Source organism: Anomaloglossus baeobatrachus, chromosome 1 (assembly GCF_048569485.1).
Source record: "Anomaloglossus baeobatrachus isolate aAnoBae1 chromosome 1, aAnoBae1.hap1, whole genome shotgun sequence".
Lineage (NCBI taxonomy): Eukaryota > Metazoa > Chordata > Amphibia > Anura > Aromobatidae > Anomaloglossus > Anomaloglossus baeobatrachus.
In genome coordinates, this window is record NC_134353.1 from 584,599,122 (window position 1) to 584,620,393 (window position 21,272).

Here is a 21,272-nt window from a genome sequence, read left to right on the forward strand (position 1 = left end):
TTTGGGTAATTTAATAGTGTAGATCGATATTTAATTATTAAACAACCCTTTAAGTGCCCATCCCTAAATGTGTTATACAATTGCATCATTCTAATATGTCATGTTAAAAAAAAAAAGCCATAGAACGCACATTGCATGGCTGTTCTGATAACGGGCTTATTAAAGAACCCAAATAACAAAATGAAGGGTGTAAAGTGGGCTTTATACGCTACGAGATCGCTACAGCGATCTCGTTGGGGTCAGGGATTTTGTGACGCACATCCGGCCGCTGTAGCGATCTCGTTGTGTGTGACTCCTAGGAGCGATTTTGTATCGTTGCAAAAACGTCCAAAATCACTCCTCGTTGACATTGGGGTCCATTCTCAAATATCGCTGCTGTCGCATGGGCAAAGTTGTTCCTCGTCCCTGCGGCAGCACACATCGCTACGTGTGACGCCGCAGGAACGAGGAACCTCTCCTTACCTGCCACACGCCAGCAGTGAGGAAGGAAGGAGGTGGGCAGGATGTTCGTCCTGCTCATCTCCGCCCCTCCGCTTTGATTGGCCGGCCGCTTAGTGACGTCGCGGTGACGTTGCAGTGATGCCGAACATCCCTCCCCCGTGAAGGAGGGATTGTTCAGCAGTCACAGCGACGCCGCTGACCAGGTAAGTGCGTGTGACGCTGCCGTAGCGATAATGTTTGCTGCGGCAGCGATCACAAAATATCGGCATAACAATAGGGGCAGGTGCTATCGCGCGCGCCATCGCTAGCATCGGCTAGCGATGTCGCAGCGTGTAAAGCACCCTTAACAGTCAAGTCCAGGGCACTTATATGAGCCCCAAATCACAGAATCATCCTTTGTTGTTCTCTTCCTTGTCTTTAAGCTTTATATTTCTGTGGGTTGGTGATGTACATGTGTACAATCGCTCGTCAGAAAAGGGTCCTCTGTGCCCCTTCGGAATAGAATTATCACACTCTTATCGTGGTACTGTAAATTGGGCAGAAATGTACAGTCCTGACCAACACTATTCATTTGGGGAACACCATACCCTTGTTGTGGTGGAAAGGAATAGAAAAGGGCTTAGATTTACAGAAAGGAGTTTGACTTTACATATAAATGTTTTTTCTAATACAATTTAGGCAGTACAAATAATGTACGTGCTATTGAAATACACTTTTTATCTTGTTTTTTGTCCATTCTCAAACAAATCAATCAACAACATTTTACTAGTGTTCGAACACACCAAAAATAGATGACAGCATATAAAATAATTCATAATGAAATATACTAAGATGTCATTATTTTTACGTCAGTACTAAGTAAAGGAGTATTATATTAATATTAGAATTATATGTACATGTATGCCTCAATGGGAACTCGTTAATGGTGTTCAAAAACAAAAAATACTTTACAAAATACTTAACGGGAATATGTCAGCAGATTTTTGCTATGCAATTTGAAGACAGCATGATGAAGGGGTCAAAACACTGAATTCAGAGATGTGTCACTTATCAGGCTATGTGCTGTTATTTACTTACAGGTTTTATCACTAGGGGATTATCACTGCCTGGACAACAGCTCATGGGACTGCCAGTCCAACTATGTCCCTTCCTTTGATAAGCAGCTCACTGTCGATAGACAATGTACATAGAGAGCTGTGGTAGGGGCAGAGTTATCTTTCTGGGCTCTGCTACATCTAAAAACTCTGATTGCATCACAACTGTTGCACTCAGGAAACTAAAGGGGCCTTTACAGTACTGCAACATCGCTAACGACATCGCTGTAATGTCACCGGTTTTGTGACATAATAGCGATCTCCTCAGTGACATTGCAGTGTGTGAAACGCATCAGCTACCTGGCCCCCGCTATGAGGTTGCTGATCGCTACAAATCTTTCAGGACCATTTTTTGGTCCTTTGTTTCCCGCTGAGCAGCATGCATTGGTGTGTTTGACACCGTTACAATGACTTCGTTAGCGACTTCCCTTTCAAATAGCTGCTTTGACACGTCCCTAATGACCAGCTAGGTCGTTCTGCAGGTCCGTATCGCTGTTGCGTCGTTGGTAAGGTCTGCCTGTTTGACAGCTCACCAGAGACTTTCCAGCGATCCCGGCCAGGTTGGGATCGCTAGAAAGTCTCAGTGTGTAAAGGGGCCTTAAGTGATACATCTTTGGAATCAGGATCTCTGCCGCTACATTACATTAATCTCAGATGAGGTAGCAATAACGTGGTGACACATTTCCTATAAAAGCTATAGAATCTGAGAGCAGCATAATATAGTGGCAGAGAGCCTAATTATTTTGAGATATAATTTACTGGTATGCTTAGTGTAGTTTTAGTAAAATCCCTGTTTGTGGTAGATGTAGCAGTGGTCAGAATGCGGAGCCTGTGTACAACCCAGGTGGCACCCCTGACTGGCAGCTTCAGTGTACACTGTGCATTTTGAGCAAGCGGCTAATCAGTTGTGGGGATTGGTTACACAGATTAGCCGGTCTGGCATGCATGTGAGACCTAGTCCTTCAGTGGTATTCTCCTGCTGATAAAACATTAATTGTATTGAAACTACAGCACACAGTATAATAAGTGATACATCCCTGGAATCAGGGTCTTTTATTCTATATAGAATCTATAGAAGCTTCTATGCTAAGATGCTAAGAGAAGTCCCATCTGAAGGACAGCAGAACACATTGCAGCATACTGGAAACCTAATCTTAGCAAAAATTTAGCTATTGTATATATGACCATATTAGATGTGAATGACTTCATGACCAATGATGTAATGGTTATATTATAAAGAATGAAAATTTCCATGAGAGGATAGCTTTCACAGAAAAGATGATATCTCAAGATAAGAAAATGCAAACAAAAAGAAACAAATAATAAAAAATAGCAAGCATAACAACAAAGAGATGAGATTGTACTGCACCTTCTTCCTGCTTTTGGCTAATTTCTGGGCCATCTGCTTAGCATGAAATAAACAGAAACAGGAATATGGTTAGAGGATAGGTTACAGATACTACTTCTAATCAGGGGAATATAGTGGGCAGCTACTGACAATGTAAGACAGAATTCAAGAGACCACCATTATCAGCTGGGGTGCATTTGGTGGAATGAGATATATGGTTTAGCACTGTTTTTTAAAGTACTTCACAATTTTGTCTGTGTGTTTTTAGTTATTTGTAATATATTAAATAGGTTCTCAAGGAACAGAAAAAAAACCTAAAGGAAATGTCACTATAAGTCCTCAAATACTCATATTTATTAAATCACAACTGTTTTGTCTAGGGAGGTATATCACTACATCACTATATCACAGAAACCTGTCCTAGAAAGTTAGAATTGATGCTTAAGAGCAAGTGCAGTACGAAGCATCTCTGCTGTTACAAAGATATTGTTACTGTTTATTGTCATTCAGATAAAAAGGGTGGACAGCAGTGTGAGCAGCCTCTTCTTACCTCAGCACCCTTGATATATCCAGTATTAGATCAGATAGACAGGGTGGATAGCAATGTGAGCAGTCTCTTTTTACCTCAGCACTCCAAATATCTAATTCTGTAGAACAGAGAGACAGGGTGGACAGCAGTGTGAGCAGCCTCTTCTTACCTCAGCACCCTTGATATATCCAGTATTAGATCAGATGAACAGGATGGATAGCAATGTGAGCAGTCTTTTTTTACCTCAGCACTCCTGATATTTCCAGAATTAGATAAGAAAGACAGGGTGGACAGCAGTGTGAGCAGCTTCTCCTTATCTTAGCATCACTGGTATCTCTACTAAGTATTAGATCAGAAAGACAGGGTTGTCAGGAGTGTGATCAGACTCTTATTACTCCAACATTCCTGGTATGATAAGTATCCCATCCGAATAGTCACTAGAAGCACATCTTCCTAAACATGAAAGGGGAGGAGTGGGAGCTTCCTACTGTACGACACATGCTCACAGGCACCTGTCCTAATATTCTAATTCAGGTTTCTTTCAGCAAAATAACAGTGACCAATTTAATTCTATAATGATTACTTCACATGACAAATTGAATATGATTTGTTATGTAAAAGTATTTAGCAATCTACTTATAAAGACATTTGCTTAAGTAATTTAGTTTTTCATTTCTTGGAGAACCCCCAAAAATGCTTTTAAGAGTAAGTAAAAGCTTTGATATAATTTTTTTTATATGTACGCCCTTTTAATTTAAAGGGAACCTGTGACCAGATTTGGTGACTATATGCTGCGGCCGCCACCAGTGGGCTCTATTCTATACAGCATACTAACATGCTGTATATAAGAGCCCAGGCCGCTGTGTAGAGCGTAAAAATCACTTTATAATACTCACCTAAACGCTCAGTTCGGTGCAGAATGGTCAGATGGGTGTCCCCATTCTCTGTGATCGACACCTCCTTTTTCAGCCATCTTTGTCCGCCTTCTTCTGAAGCCTGGGTGCATGACGTCATGCACACTCGCCGGCATTGAGGTCCTGCGCAGGCCCACTTTGATCTGCCCTGAGCAGGGCAGATCGAAGTATTTTAATGCGCTTGAGCGGGACGTCAATGCTAGCGTGTGTGTATGACGTAGGACACGTCATGCACCCAGGTTTCAGAAGAAGGAGGACAAAGATGGCCAAAAGAGGAGGCGCCGGTCCCGGAGAACGGAGACACCCATCCGACTGTAGTGCATCGGAGCGACCTTCTAGGTGAGTATTATAAAGAGTTTTTTACGTTCTACACAGCGGCCTGGGCTTTTATATACAGCATGTTAGAATGCTATATATAAGAGCCCACTGGTGGTGGCCGCAGCTTATAGGCCCCAAATATGGTGACAGGTTCCCTTTAAAACAAATAGGTGGAGTACAGGTCCTAAGGCCCCCACTGATCTAAAAAAAAAAACCAAGAAATGTGAGGGCCTTAAGAGACAGAACCTGATTGCTCCTGCCTATGAACACAGAACAGAGTAAGGATCCAATAAAATGCACAGGTTTTCTCTTGCGTCCATACTGCGTGCTCTCCTGTGTCCTGAGCTGAGATTGGTGGAGATCTCAAGACCCGGAACTCACCGCTCTGCATGCAATTAAAAGGGAGTACATATACAATGGTTTACATACTCTTTATATTATCAGAATCCACAGAAAAGAATAAACTGACCTGTATGAAACATGAACGGAACGGTAATGGAGATAACTCATATTAAAATATGGATGTAGCATTGTAAAAATGATGAAAATGCAGGGAATGTAACCATTTACCCCTATACAGATCATCGTATCAGAGTGACAAAATTAGCAGCAAGTCAGGTGTTTTAATGAGGCTGTCTCATCACAGACATTAGCACTATACGGTGTGTCTGATGTGACACATATACAGTGTGTCCACCCATATCCTGTCCACCGCCATTAACTTGAGAACGGCGGCAGCTATAGGCATAGAAGTGGTGTCTAGGTATAGTAAAGTAGCCATACGCTACGTAATGAAACCACCTATAGCACCATCTGGTAGAAAACAACAGAGTTAGCTTTTTATCTCGAAAACGGAACGAGGTAGAGAAAAAAAAGTGAATTACAAAATTGTAAGGCATTATCAATTCAATACGAATCGACACCTTGTTGTATGTAAAAAAAAAAAAAAAAAGTCAGCTGTACTTTACCACGCCACTCCTGCTCCAGAATCCACTGCTGCCTCCATTCATTCTTGATATTGCTACAACAGTGATGACATGGCTACATTATATGACTGCTGCAGCCAATCACTAGGCAAGAACAAAGCCATCTTGTGTTGTGTACCTTGGCATCACTGTTGATTGGCTGCAGCGGTTATGTGCTGTAGTTACCGTACATCACCATTGGAATTATATCAACAAAGAGAGGTTGGCAGTGTATATTCAGAGCACTTTGGGGTAACTAGAGCCAAATTTAGCTTCCTACAGCAAACTTTTGGAATTAAAAAAAAATAAATCTGGAAATCTCTTTAAAAGGGTTCTCCGTGAACAAAAAAAAAATAATATGTAAAAGAAATGCAATTATGAAAAATTCCTAAATAGTACATCTATTTAATTGGCAAATACCAATCATTTTGTCTTGGTTATTAATCACTATAGAATGAAAATTTATGATACCTTGTAATACTGACAGAATTTGGTCCTAGAAGAGCATTTGAGCATGTCCAGTAGGATGTTCTGCCTCCCTTCTGTGCTGCCAAGGTATACTCTGATGGACCAGTGGAGGTACCAGGAGCACAAAGGTAAGAAAAGGCTGCTCACACTGCTCTTGACCATGACATTCTAAGCTAATGCTGAAGATACCAATGGTTCTGAGGTAAGAAGAAGCTGCTCATATTTGCTGTACACCCTGACTTTATGATCTAATGTGGGAGATACCAGGAGTGTTGAGGTAAGGAGAGGCTGCTCACACTACTGTATACCCTGTCATTCTGATATAATACTGGCAATAGTAGGAGAGTAGAGGTAAGAAGAGACTGCTCACTGTGCGGTCTTTCTGATATAATAATGGAGATAGGGATCCTGAGGTAAGAAGCGGCTGCTCACATAGTGTACTATTGTTTTTTTCTGATCTAATGCTGGACATACAAGGGGTTGCTAAGGTTATAAAACACTGCTCAGACTTCTGTCCACCCTGTCATTCTGGAGGTACAAGAAGGGCAGCAGTAAGAAGATGCTGCTCACACTGCTATCCACTCTATCATTCTGATCTAATACAGGAGATACCAGGAATGCAGATGTAAGAGGAGGATGCTCACACTGCTATCCCCACAATCATTCTGATTACGGATTCCTGGAAATAACAGTGCTTAGATAACAAAAGGTTGTTCACACTGCTGTCCTACTTATCTTTCTGATATAATACTGGAAATAACATGGTTGCTGTGGTAAACAATGACTGCTGACACTGCTGTTCACTCTATCATTCTGATCTAATACTGGTAATACCAAGATTGCTGAGATAAGAAGAGACTGCTCTCACTGCTGACTACCCGGTCTTTCTGAATGACATTACATGGCATCAGTATTATCTATATCACAGCAGTGGAGCGTTCTACTACATATATTCAGATGCACCTGTCTGTATTACTATACTAGTGTAACTTCCTGTCAGTGTATCAAGGTGGCAGCAATTTTAAGACTATAGTGATCACCTTCCTAGACAAAATGATTGTGATTTGCTAATTAAAAATATTTAGGAATTTATTTCTAATGACATTTCCTTTAGGTATTAAGTTTGCTCTATTTACAGAGAAACCCTTTTGTTAAATTCAATGCATTACCACTCTACCTAACTATTTCTGAAATCATATAGACAGTCTAATAGTTTATACCCATCTGCTTTGAGCAATGTCTAAAAAAACCCCATATCAAACAGTTTATTTTGTTCACAAAGCTGCATACCAAGAGTTTTAATCTCATGTAGTAGACAAAGAGACAGGTAAGGCTGCTTTCACACATCCGGTTTGTGCTGAGCGGCACAATCCGGCTCAAAAACCTATGCAATGGATGCGGCGAAAAAAAAACGGATCCGTTGCATAAGTTTTTCCCATGCGGCCCGTCCGGTTTTTGACGGATGCGGCTTGATACTGAGCATGTGCAGTGCAAAAAACCGCAGCCGGCAGCCGGATGCGTTTTTTTTGTCGCAGGACGCTGCATCCGGCGTCCATAGGCTTGCATTGTGAATCGCGCCGGATCCGGCGCGATGCGTTTTTTTCGCCGCACCAAAAAACGTGCCAGGCAATGTTCCATCCGGCCGCCGCATGGGCTAAATATGCCGCATCCGGCAAAAAACGGACGCAACGCCATGTGGCCTAATACGGCGCTAATGCAAGTCTTTGCGGAAAAAACGCAACCGGCGGCAAAAAAAAACAACTGTTGCGGTTTTTCTGCAGAGCGCCGTATTGTGCCGCAGGGCAAAAACCGGATGTGTGAAAGCAGCCTAAGCGCTCCTGCTGCAGCCAGTTGCCTTACAGAAAAAAGCAAGGTTTTCGCTTGATGTGGTAACAGAAAGGAGGTAAAATTGCTGATCTCTTGGGTGACATATAGAACGATTCTATACATATTTCTCACAGATTTTGAAATAAAATATGAGATACCGTGTTTCCCCGATAGTAAGACACCCCCGATAGTAAGACGTAGTGGGGGTTTTGGGGGGGTCGGCTAATGTAAGACGTACCCCGAAAATAAGACGTAGTAAAAATGTATTTATTTATTTTCTTCTTTACAGTACAGTTAGAGCGGCCGAGCGCTCAGCTGAACGCCCTGACATGCCGGCGGCCGAGCGCTCAGCTGAGCGCCCTGACTTGCCGGCGGCAAAGCACTCAGCTGAACGCCCTGACTTGCCGGCGGCAAAGCGCTCAGCTGAGCGCCCTAACATGCCGGCGGCCGAGCGCTCAGCTGAGCGCCCTGACAGAGCGCTCAGCTGAGCGCCCTGACATGCCGCCGGCTTAGTGCTCAGCTGAGAGCTGACACATGCCGGCGGTCTGGCGCTCAGCTGAACGCCCTGACATGCCGGCGGCTGAGCGCTCAGCTGAGAGCTGACACATGCCGGCGGTCTGGCGCTCAGCTGAACGCCCTGACATACCGGCGGCTGAGCGCTCAGCTGAGAGCTGACACATGCTGGCGGTCTGGCGCTCAGCTGAACGCCCTGACATGCCGGCGGCTGAGCGCTCAGCTGAGAGCTGACACATGCCGGCGGCTACCGAGAAATGTTGAAATGTTGCAGTAATGTTGTCCGTGGTCCATCAGGACCATGGACAACATACAAAATCACGCAGCCTCAGTGCCCTCATGTGCAGCCGCTGGTGGTTAAGTTTCCTTAACTTGCAGTACACTTAGGGCGCAATCGCGGCAAGTCCCCATACGGTACATTGCATGGAGACTTGCTGCGATTGCTGTGGGATTTTTTCCAATATAAGACATACCCCGAAAGTAAGACATAGTGGCACTTTTGGGGGTAAAAAGAATGTAAGACACTGTCTTACTTTCGGGGAAACACGGTAGTATCGGAACAGTTGCCAGAGAGCTCAGGAAGGAATTTGTGAAATTTGTTTTTATAGAGGATATTTTATATTCAGTGATCCGTTAAAAATTTCTAGAATTATTTAAGTTATATCTATGTTTGCGATTAGACTGTGGTAAGACGAATTACAACATCTGAGTACATATAACCGGGCGATAACAGAATAATCTCCTAACACAATAGATGAGAATGTTTAACGCCTTACCTTAATCCGACTAACGGCTTCTTGTGCCTGCATCATGCGCACATTCTTAGAAGGGGTTTTATCAGACAGTAGCTGAGTGGAACCAAGGTAATTGGCAGCAAATATTATGCCATCAATTAAATCTTCCGGATCACAGGGTCCAGGGACTGGGAGAAAATATATACACTTCAGTATTTTTTTCATTCAAAATATGAAAAAGCAAAAGCACATTAGGAAAATGCATGTGAGCAAGAAAAAGTGTTTATTTAATCACAAATAAGTTACACTGATTACAATAACCTGTATGTATGTGTTAAAACACTGCTTTTGTTTACTAAAATGTGGTAAAAAATGGTTCCGATATGAGTAGCTAAACCTTTTTAATTTAATTTAACAGTTTTTGCAAAGTTTTTTACATATTGTAATATGGTCTGTCATATTCTATGGCTTTCCTTCTCACTCAACATTATATTATTATTATTAGGTTATTATTTATGAAAGTGCTCTGCCTAGTTCATGTGCTCTTAGAAGCTTCTTTGAACTGCTGCTCTAGCAAACAACCATATTCAAACACTACTTACAGTCTTCCTCTCTGATTATGGGGAATAGAACAGAGAAGCTATAGGGAGAGTGTTTGCAAGTATTGGTTCATTATGGAGCAGAAGTTCAAAGCCACTTCTAAAACAGCATGAACTATTCCGTTAAAACAGTACTTTCAGTAAGGTGCTCTTTTACAAGCTGCACTGAGCTGCTGCATTAGCAAGAATCTGTATTCAAACACTTTTTACAAACACTCTTAGGCCCTGTGCGCACTAGATGTTTTTGCTGCGTTTTTACTGCGTTTTTGTGCTGAAAACACTGTGACATTGCTTCCCCAGCAATGTCTATGAGTTTTCAGGAGTGCTTTCCGCACACAGCGTTTTTTTGTAGCTGTGTTTTTGTGGTGACCACAAAAACGCAGCATGTCAATTATTTCTGCGTTTTTCACAGCGTTTTTCACTCACTGAATGCAGTGCACAAAAACGCAGCCAAAAACGCATCACGTTTTTTACCGCGGGTGCGTTTTTTTGCGTTTGTGCATCTTTACGGACAAAAATGCACAAAAAATGCAGCGTGAAAAAAATGCCTAGTGCACACATGGCCTTACCTCATAAGGATCTTTGCCCCCCTCCCCCATACTTACATAAAAACAGAAAGATGCAAAATACGGTAATGAAACATATTGCAAAGATTTAGAACTTTGAATGAACAACCATGAAGTTAAAAAAAAATAAAGTTTAGTTCCACTTTAAATATTTTTAATTAATTATATTAAGTTTTTTATTGGGTCTATTTCAATGTCCACCAATATTAATATACCATTCTTATGCAACATGGTAATAGTTACAGATAATCCAGTAACAGGCTGCATTCATACTGTTCCCTTTAAATAATGTCCACCATGATGACTGCACCCATATAGTAACATGCTTGCTCTTTGTTAGTGCGTGTTATATTTATGGTACTTTGTTATCTTTCTTGACTTTATTGGATGGACTTGAAATAAGAATATGGGATTTGTGAACCCCACAAGGGACAGAAAATCTAAAAGGCATCTTAGATGCTTTAATATTGCAACTAAGAGGGGATGACCACTGCTTTAACCACTTTAATAATGGGTCAAGGATAGTGTACATGACCCATCGGAAGAGGAAGCCAAAAAACGGGTGGTGGATACTGGCAGCAGAACTGGAGAATGTTACTAATCCACTAGGTGATTATGTTATTTTTCCCTTTTGCACAATTATGCCTCATTGATATGGTGTTTAAAAGTAGTGGACAACCCCTTTAAAGGCACCATTGTAAATTTTAAATTGTTACAAAGGGAAGGGTATGAGCAAGTTTGGACAATTATTGCATATTGACAGGACCCAGGCAGCCACCTTTCTATTCGTTGTGTGCTGCCTCACCAAGCAGGACGGGGTTGGTGGACCCCTCGTCCGGAGAGGATCAGGAGGTGAGAGCAGTATCTATCCTCTGAAAACACTAGATTTACAAGTTTTATATAGTCACTTATTCAATTAATCAAATATTAGGACTCCATAACTAGAATAAGATAAAAGTAACATACAACACATAAATAGTCAAGTTCTTTTCCAGCCTAATATACATAAAAACAACTACCGTATATTCAGTTATTCTCAAGACAACACGCCTTTAATACATTTTCCTAAGCTTGTAATAGACAGAAAGAGACTAAACTATTCGACAGCAGCTGTCACTCAGGTAGACCAGCGGTCAGTGTTCCCTTCTCCTGCTATTAAACTAAAAACCCTACTGCAAAACTGAATTCCTCCATCACAAAGGGATGGCAAGCCTGCGGTGATAAATATACCGCAAGCTGGAAGTAATGGCCTGCGCTGGAAGTAACGGTAATTATATGGCACACATGTACTCCGCTTCAAGGGAGAACAGAGCTCATACTTCCCAATAAACCCTACTGATAAGATTCTGCCATTTAGTGATAGATACATATATTGATTAAAAGCCAACGGTAAATTCACTTCTAGCTAGATGACCTGTCTGGAAGAAGATTGGTTTTATGTGATTATTCTGTGAATGAAGCTCCATAAGGAGACTTGGCCGATACATAGAGTAATGTGATATACGCTAAAGCCGGCAATAAGGGTATTTTTAGGCAAAGCGGGCATTCTGCAATTTTCTGGCCAGAAAATCCACAGTAGACTACTGTACCAGCAAAGGTAGTGAAATTTCTTTTTAATCTCATCAACACGCCGTTTTTATTTTGAGGCTGAAAATGTACATATTTTGCCGATGCTGCAATCCATAGCAATTTGGTGGATTTTCCCCATAGGCATGAATGAGATGGCTTGAATCCGCAGTGAAAACACAACTCTGTGGGATTTGTTGTGGGTCCACTGTTGGCCACGCAGCAAACTTCGTAAGTTAAAAATGAAAAAAGAAGATATTTTCTTCCAGTGGTGGTCCTAGCAAGGTTCCCATGCCAGTCTAGTCACATTGCGGCCGCCCAAGGTGACGTCCTGTGATATCGACAACCGATCTGAATCAGAGGCTTGAGCTGTAGTTGTGACCTGACATCCAACATCACCACAGAAGGCCGGGATGCGCCAAGACCAGCATGAAAGCCATGGTAGGTCTTGGCGCATCCCTGCGCCAAGACCTGGTAGCTGGGGGATCTTTTTGTTTTTAACAGGAAATAATGTGCCCAGTCCACAGGAGAATCTGCAGGGGGTTCACACTTTTTGTGCGGATCTGCGGCTGCAGACTTCCCTTGGAGATGCTTGCGGATTTGTTGCCATATTTGTTAAAATAAAAGAACAGTGCCTAAAATGATTTCCTAAATCCTCCGACAGAAAGCTCATATATATCTATATCTACGTAAAACGCAAACACAAAATGACCCAGAGTCGGTCACTGGTTTTCATATACACTGTATATTGATAAGGACGTTCCAATAGGATACAAGGGTTAGATGTGCCGTGGCAATGAAAGCAACGTGCAAAGCTGGCACTTCGGATTATCAATGGCAATCTATCCTCATTCTTACCTTCTACGTAGGTCGGGAATGAAGCCAGGCTCTTTCTGGACTGTAATTAAGACAAACAACGTTTGTATTAAACACAAGTAAGACATATGCAGCAAGGTAAAATAAACCGGCATCATGCACGCGTCACACAAAAGAGAGCAAATGCAGTCCGACTGCGGCTTGTTAAGGAGAATTAGACTGTTGTCAGACTATTAGCAGTTATTAGGGGATTTATTAGAATGGTTCAGTAATAGGGAGGTGAGGGTTGTATCTGCAGGCTCCTGGTTTGGCACTTGGGTAATGCTTGCAAACACTGCATGCTACCTCGTGAAGTTACTGCCTAGGAGACTGTCAGAAGATCGCAGGATTTCCAGGGGCTGAAACTGAAAGTGTGGTAAAACATTGATATCTTTTGTCTTTATTCTCACGCCTGTGAAGCCTGGAGGAAAACATTTGACTGAATCAAAGACACAAGTGGACCAAAATGTAAGTATATCAGTTCATACATAAACACTAACGATCATAAAATATTACATTGCGTACTATTAAATACTATACCCAGATAACAACCATACTAAAAGGAGTTCTGTATTAATCACTTAAAGGAGAGCAGTCACTAGGTCACTTTGTACTCGTATTTTATGTCCACTGCTCCACAGAGTATTCTGCTTTTTGTTTTCTACAGATCCGCCATACGGTTCTAGAGATATGAGCCTTTTAATTTGGTGGTAATTTTTATGGTCTTTACAAAGAGGGTGTGGCTTGCAGGAGATTACACAGCGCAGCCTAAAGACACACCCCCACACAATTCTGTTAGCCACGCCCCCTGGTAAAGATCAGCACTAAATAAAAAACTCATCTCTGCAACTATATGGTGGATTTTATAAAAACAAAAAGCTGAATAATCAGGGGAGCAATGGGGATAAAATAAAAGCAAAAACTAATTTGGTTTGGTGGCAGGTGCTCTTTAAGGACTTGTCCATTTTAGACTCTTAAGACAGCAAATTTTGCAATTTTTTTTTGTTTTTCCACTGTCACAATCGAGGAGCGATAGTACTGTCAATTTTTTGTTGACACACCTGTATGTGGGTTTGTTTTTTTCAGCAGGCGTTGTATTCATCAATGACTGCATTTTGGGGTACATATACCGTATTACCCCTGAAAATCTTCTCAAAAGTCGGGGGTCGTCTTATACGCCGGGTGTCATCTAATACGGCGGTGCACAGTGCTGCTGTCTGCAGTCATGGCTTTACTGCAGTTGTTTACACACAATAAAAGATATTCTCACCTGTCCTCCGTTCCCGCGGTGCCTCCAGCTAGTTCTTGCAGACTGCAGACACACAGACCCCTCCGTGATAGCGTCCGGAGCACGGAGCAGTCGCTGCAGGATGACGTCATGGCTTAACTGCAGCTGAATGCTTTACGGTGCCACAAAGCATTCAACTGCAGTAAAGCGCTGACAGCAGCGGCGGCCCTGTGTGTTGGACGTGATCATGGAGGGGGTCTATGTGCCTGTGGTCCACAAAAATCACTCCTCCATGATCGCATCCAATACACAAGGCCGCCGCTGCTGTGAGTGCTTTACAGCAGCTGAATGCTTTGTGGCGCCATAAAGCATTCAACTGCATTGAAGCCATGACGGCAGCCTGCAGCGGCCCTCCTATCACGGAGGGGGTCTGTTTGCCTGCGGTCTGCAAGAAGCAGGAGCGGAGGACATGTGAGAATATCTTTTATTGTGTGTAAACAACGGCATAATAGGGGACAAGAAGGGGACCAGTAGGAGGATATTACTAAACAATAGGCTCATTGATGCAGGGGACATTACTAAACAATGGGCTCAGTACTCGGGTCTGCTTATACTCGAGTATATATGGTATATCCCAAACTCAATATTTTAACTGGAAAAGTTGGGAATCGTCTTATACGCCCAGTCGTCTTATATGCCGGAAAATACGGTAACTTATTATCAATGTTATCTTAACTTTTAATGTTATATTTAACTTTTTGTAGGGAGAAATATCAAAAAAATAACAGAACTGCTGTTCAAATGATGCATAAACAAGATGTTAACCTTATTTTGTGAGTTTGCACGATTATGGCGATATAAAATTTATATAGTTATATAGTTTCTTGTCAATGGAGATGTATTTGGCGAGTTTTTACCTCAGTATTTCGTGAGATTTTTACCTCAGTATAAGCCAAATCCAGGAGTAGAACAATCAGAGGAAAAGTATAATAGAAATACGAGCACCACTTCTGTAATTATCACCCACTTCTGGTTTTGGCTTACAAATACTCAACGTGTGCACATGGCTTTACATTTGACACTTTTTTTTACAATATTTATTATTCCCTGAAGGAGATTTTAGCATGCTCTCTTACGATCACATCAGAAATACACAGCACTACCTGAGGCCTCTGCCACACTCACATGAAAATCACGCACGTGCCGTGAGACACGTATTTTCCTTGCATGTTGCGTTAGGTAAGTACGCGTCTCGGGTACGTGCGGGCTACGTGTGTTCTACATGTGCCATCCACGATAACACACGGAGAACCGGTAATTTACAAACTCACGTGGTCCTTGCTGCTGTCCAGGGTACTAATCTTCGGCTCCAGCCCCGCCCACTCCCCGCTGATGCTGCTTCCGGCCGAGCGGAGGAGCGGAGATCAGCGCCCGTGACATCACGCCCACCTCCTTAACACGTTCATAATGAGCGCCGGCCAGCAGCAACTGTTTATAGCAGACGATTCTGCAGGGCTGAAGGAGGTATTTGTTAAAATAATGACACGTGTTTCTCCGGCGCGTGTCACACGGGACCGCATCCACACTACATCCGTGTGGTACGGGTGCGGGCCGTGTGACACCCGTGATGCCGGAGAAAAACGGATATGTCGGCATTTTTTAAACACGTACAAACGTACAATCCACACGGACACACGTTCCGTGTGGATTTATGTTAGTGTGCCAGTTACCATAGGGTAACATTGGTGTACGTGTGTACGTGTCTCCGGTACGTGAAAAAACTGCAAAACACGTACCGGAGGCACAAACGTGTGACAGAGGCCTGAGTAGTGCTTTGGATATTAGACTATCTTTTCAGAGAGTGACTGACAGGTATCAGAGCCCGAATCTGGCGGGATCTGTTTGGGTACAGTGTATTGCAAACCAGGAAGGCTTTGTCAGGTCTCCAGTTGCCATAACAATCCATTGGCACCTCACAATCGCTGAAGGGGTTACAAAGGGAAAGCTTTCCCTCTGTCAAACTGTTCATGTGCTGCTGTCACCACTGCCAGCAGAATATGAATGATTAAACTGCTAGGACAGGGTACAATCCTGGTCCTAGCAGTTACAGCAGAAGCTCGGCAATTTATAGCAACTAAAAAAGTAGTAAAGCACAAAGTAACATATGCTTATGGCGGATACATACGCCATATATCACTATGGGGCTAATATATACGGTTGATATTAAATGGGTTGTCCAACTCTGGGGAAGTTTTTTTTTACTTAAATGCATGTATTTGCAGCTAGAGGTTCCCAGTTTTGAATGCATACTCAGGCAGATGTGCACTGCTGTAAGGCTGCTTTCACACTGCGATCCTTTCCTCATTCAGTGGTCCCGTCAAGTTTTCTGTCCAAACCCACCGCAAAACAGGTGTCTGACATATGCACCGATAGGGCAACTGGCTATAATGCTCTGTTATGCACCATTTTCGGTCGTATACTCCTATTGTAGGAGGACACCAAGACGTAGTAGACTGCGCCTTGGTGTCTTTCTCCAGCAAGCATATACTCCCGAAAATGGTGCATGACACAGCACACGTTGACTCCGTCTGCACCATTGGGGTACATGCCATGATCAGTGTTCACAGTGTTATGGACACAGCATGCTTCAGCTGCGTCCAAAACGCTGCGATGTATAGTACAAACACAGTGGATGGGATTTCTAGAAATCCCATGCCCACTGTTCGTGTATGGCCCATAGTGAAAAATGACCTGCAGTGTGGCTTTCCGAGCCGCTAGCATGTAAATTCTTCCTCCATAGGGAAAACACAAGAGAGACCGCAGCGGCCCGAACCTTGATGGTGGGCACAAGCAGCTGTGGTCTCCTGCATTCTCATGCGGAGGAGACTCGTGGGCCCACAGGTCAGGACCCGCCGCTCTAGGATGCAACGGGTCCTGATCCTGCACACATACCTTAATAGTGTCCCCGTGAGCGCATACGTCCGAAACCTGTCTTGCGGGGGTTCGTATAGAAGACCCGACGGGACCACTGAATAGGGAGAGGAACGCAGTGTGAAAGCGGCCTTACTAATCTGCTTACTATTAAAAGGGAACTCATATATAACAAAAGTTCTAAAGGTTAATTACTCATTGCATGAAAGCGACAAAAGTGACGTTTGCAGAAAAGTAAGCCTACCTCTTTATTAGAAGAGGATTCTGCTGACTCGCAGGCATTCTGACGATGTCGGTTGGTGGACTCTGCTCCCTGCGTGGAAGAATCGGGAGATGGAGACTGAAACAAAATAAGAAAAAAAAACACAGCAAAAAGAAAAATTGTTAACGATTAATGAAATAGATCAATTAGTCAAAAAAGTTTTAATTTTAGTGAATGGAACATATTGGTCTAAAAAAATATACTAATGGAGAGGGCCAGTAAACCACATTTTCATGTCACAGTTTCTAGAGGCTCAATTCTGTGTATTTTTTATATGAAAAGGATTTGTCCTTTAACTTAAGAAGCATAGGTCTACAGAGATTGGGCACTGTATTTCCAGACACCTAGATAAATATATAATCTGCAAATTATTATTATTATTTATTATTAGTGCACTATTTTATCCATGGCGTTTAGATGTGAAAACTGCCGACATTGAGGTCCTGCGCAGGTGCACTACTACACTTTGATCTGCCCTGCTCAGGGCAGATCAAAGTGCGCCTGCGTTGGACCTCAATGCTGGCCTGTGTGCATGACGTAAGACGTGACATACACCCAGGCTTCAGAAGGAGGACAAAGATGGCCAAAAGAGGAGGCGCCAGATCCGGACAACGGAGACACCCATCCAACCTGTCTGCACCACACCGCCTGTTAGGTGAGTATTATAAAGTGATTTTTACATTCTACACAGTGGCCTGGGCTTTTATATACAGCATTCTAACATGCTGTGTATAAGAGCCCACTGGTGGTAGCTGCAGGTTATAGTCGCCAAATCTGGTGACAGGTTCCCTTTAATTAAACTGATAGGACTTGATTTGGAAAGGCACACACCTGTCTAAATAAGGCCTCACAGCTCACAGTGCATGTCAGACCAAATGAGAATTATGAGGTTAAAGGAACTGCCCAAGGAGCTCAGAGACAGAATTGTGACAAGACACAGATCTGGCCAAGGTTACAAAAATTTTTTTTGCAGTACTCAAGGTTCCTAAGAGCACATTGGCCTCCATAATCCTTAAATGGAAGAAGTTTAGGACCACTAGAACTCTTCCTAGACCTGGCTGTCCAGCCAAACAGAGCAATCGTGGGAGAAGAGCCTTTGTGAGAAAGGTAAAGAAGAACCCCAAGATCACTGTGGCTGAGCTCCAGAGATGCAGTAGGGAGATGTGAGAAAGTTCCACAAAGTCAACCATCACGGCTGCCCTCCACCAGTCTGGCTTTTATGGCAGAGTGGCCTGGCGGAAGCCTCTCCTCAGTGCAAGACATATGAAAGCCCGCACAGAGTTTGCAAAAAAAACACATGAAGAACTCACAGACTATGAGAAATGAGATTCTCTGGTCTGAAAATAGAACCTTTTGGTGATAATTCTAAGCGGTATAAGTGGAGAAAAACAAGCACTGCTCATCACCTGCCCAACACAATCCCAACAGTGAAACATGGTGGTGGCAGCATCATGTTATATGGGTGTTTTTCAGCTGCAGGGACAAGACAACTGGTTGAAATTGGAGGAAAGATGAATGCGGCCAAGTACAGAGATATCCTGGAAGAAAACCTCTACCAGAGTGCTCTGGTCCTCAGACTTGTCCGAAGGTTCACCTTCTAACAAAACAATGCTAAAATAACAAAGGAGTGACTTCAGAACAACTCAGTGACCATTCTTGACTGGCCCAGCCAGAGCCCTGACCTAAACCCAATTGAGCATCTCTGGAGAGATCTGAAAATGTATGTCCACCAACGTTCACCATCCAAACTGATAGAACTGGAGAAGATCTGCAAGGAAGAATGGAAGGATGAAAAATGTAAAGGGGTCTGAATACTTTCCGTACCCACTGTATATATTTCCCTTCTATCTTACTGTTTACTGTCTGCTGTAAAATGTAATCTGTCTCTAGTAGCAAAGACAGGTTACTAGAAATGGAGGTGGGTCTCGGTTTCTCTGCTACTGCTCTACTGCTCTCATCTCTGTCAAACCATGTACAAGCATGACTTAAATGAAGGGTTTCAATTCAGGGCAGGCAAGCTATTGAATAATGGCAAGAAGAAAAACTGCTAGGAAGTGAGACAAGGGAAGTTCCAGATCGTACAGTGCTGGCAGAATACTGATAAAGAGGAACCATCTTCTCAAAAAGAGTGGACGGCAGGTTAAAGAGCATGAGAATCAAGAAAGTTGCTGGACATACAAGACTGGTATGTGAACCAAAAGTTTTTTTTCTCAAATACGCTATTCTAGGAACAAGTGTAAAACTGCCAAGAGGTGCAACATGTAAAAAAACTGGAAACAGTTTTCCCATTTTGTTTTTTTTGCCATTAAAGTAAAAAGAAAAATACCAGCTGTCTTTCTTTGTAAAAATAAAACAAAAAACATCAAACCCATAACATTCTAATAAAATGCTACACTTCATGTATTAAAATTGACATAAACTATCTTAAAACCTGACAAAATCAGTTGGTAAGTCAGCAACAGATAAGAGACTAATATTGACACCTAATGACCCCCATATGCATTTGAGAAAAATTAGTCCAGCTCGCTGATTTCAGTGGAACAGACTGGCCATTAGTGTGTACTTGTATCTGCCCCTGACAGGTGAGAGAAGGATCAGCGAGTTGACTCTTGACTCCTGATCCTTCTGTTCTCCCAGGCAATAAGCTGTTTGCCGCACTTGCACATTGAATACACATATCCACCGCAACCAAGAGAGCTTGTGTATGGTGAAACCGGGATATATAACCGGATGGCTAACATTTATGTTAGTATAATGGCACCTAAAGGGGGTTGCCTCATTTTCATTAATTATTAAAACTGCAAGGTGCTTGTAGAAAACAAGAAACTTTGAAATTTACCCATAATTAAAAATCCACTATAGTGTAGAGAAAGACATGGGCCGCACATCCATAAATCATACATTGATCTAATGACACTGGGCAAAATTTACAAAACTGAACATGAGGTTCAGAATCCGATCAGTTCACAATAATGTAGGAATTTTTAATTCCATTGAGTACATCTTCTTCGATTACAATCCAGCCTGCAGCCTCAGAGTAGCCAGGTGCCTAGGCAAGAGATACGCTCCTCTCGCAGGTTCTAACCTTTATAGCCTGCCAGGGTCGCTCTAAATGTGACCAGACTGCTGGATGCAGCCAACTTTAGTCCTGCTCTTCTCCCACGCCGATTTTTAATCACAAGGTCACAACGTGTTTTGATCACAGATTCGATTTAGTGCCCATTCATTATTTACCTTGAGTTGAAGCATGATTAATTCCATTCGATACTGAAGGGGTTAAGGTTCATTTGTATCCTGCAGTAATCTGACAGGTAGTTGGAATCTCAGCTACAGCCACTCCCTTGTGCTATAAATATTTACTCCTCACTCTTTCCTATGCCGGCTATAGCTCATACCTATGCTGTCCATTTAGAAGGAGCCACTCTCTGCAGGTATTGCATCAGTTGCAGCTGAGAAGTTCCCGTTGGAATGTTAGTTGTTGTGTCTTTCCTCACCTGTTTGTCTTTCCTATCTTGTGTTGTCTTACTTGTGTTGTCTTATTGCAGCTGCAAGACTAGCATCTTGCTGGCCTTCATTAGTCAGGGTGAGTTTGAGTTCAGGGCCTAGGAATGTGATCGGAGTACGGGGGATGGACCTGTGTAGGGACATTAGGGAGTGTAGTGATCAGTATCAGGTAAGTGTTAGGCAGTAACGCCGCTCCCCTCTTCTGCCAACGCCTTCTGTTGTATTGTTACCCTGGTGTTCCCTCTGTGTTACGCCACTCGCCAGGTGTATTTTCGGATCTGGCACGACAGACGCAGTCACATTGACACCGAGGAGCAAAAGCTGCCTCTGCTTGTAGCATGGAAAAGAGCACAGTTTGGATCAGCTTTGCGTCCACGCCACTAGTCCGAACTGTCAATCTTGATGAGCATTGCACCGCCCACCCTGTAAACAGGAAGCTGCGAAGCAGAGGAGCTGCAAACCCCCGAAAAAAGATTACAGGACAAATGCTATAAAGGCACTTCACACTTTCAATGTGGATTTTTGGAACTGGCACTGAATATTGAGCATAACAATCGTTTAACACTAGAACTACTGGACTCGTGACACCTATATGGAAATACATGGTGCA

General features: G+C 42.8%; 1 protein-coding gene across 3 annotated transcripts in view; it reads right to left on the reverse strand.

Annotated features, from left to right (window-relative positions):
• The window catches only part of APBA1 (amyloid beta precursor protein binding family A member 1), a 236,676-nt gene that overhangs the window by 52,091 nt on the left and 163,313 nt on the right, over positions 1 to 21,272 (reverse strand). For 2 of the 3 annotated variants that reach the window (XR_012724756.1, XM_075317848.1), the window contains exons 3-6: positions 17,141 to 17,236; positions 12,741 to 12,780; positions 9,194 to 9,339; positions 2,905 to 2,937 (exon numbers count right to left, since the gene is read on the reverse strand). Coding sequence is in view for 2 of the 3 variants with exons in the window: in XM_075317848.1 (XP_075173963.1) it covers positions 2,905 to 2,937; positions 9,194 to 9,339; positions 12,741 to 12,780; positions 17,141 to 17,236 (315 nt within the window). In the remaining variant the exon portion in view is untranslated. The remainder of the gene's footprint in view (positions 1 to 2,904; positions 2,938 to 9,193; positions 9,340 to 12,740; positions 12,781 to 17,140; positions 17,237 to 21,272) is intronic. The other variant, XM_075317860.1, reaches the window with a different exon arrangement.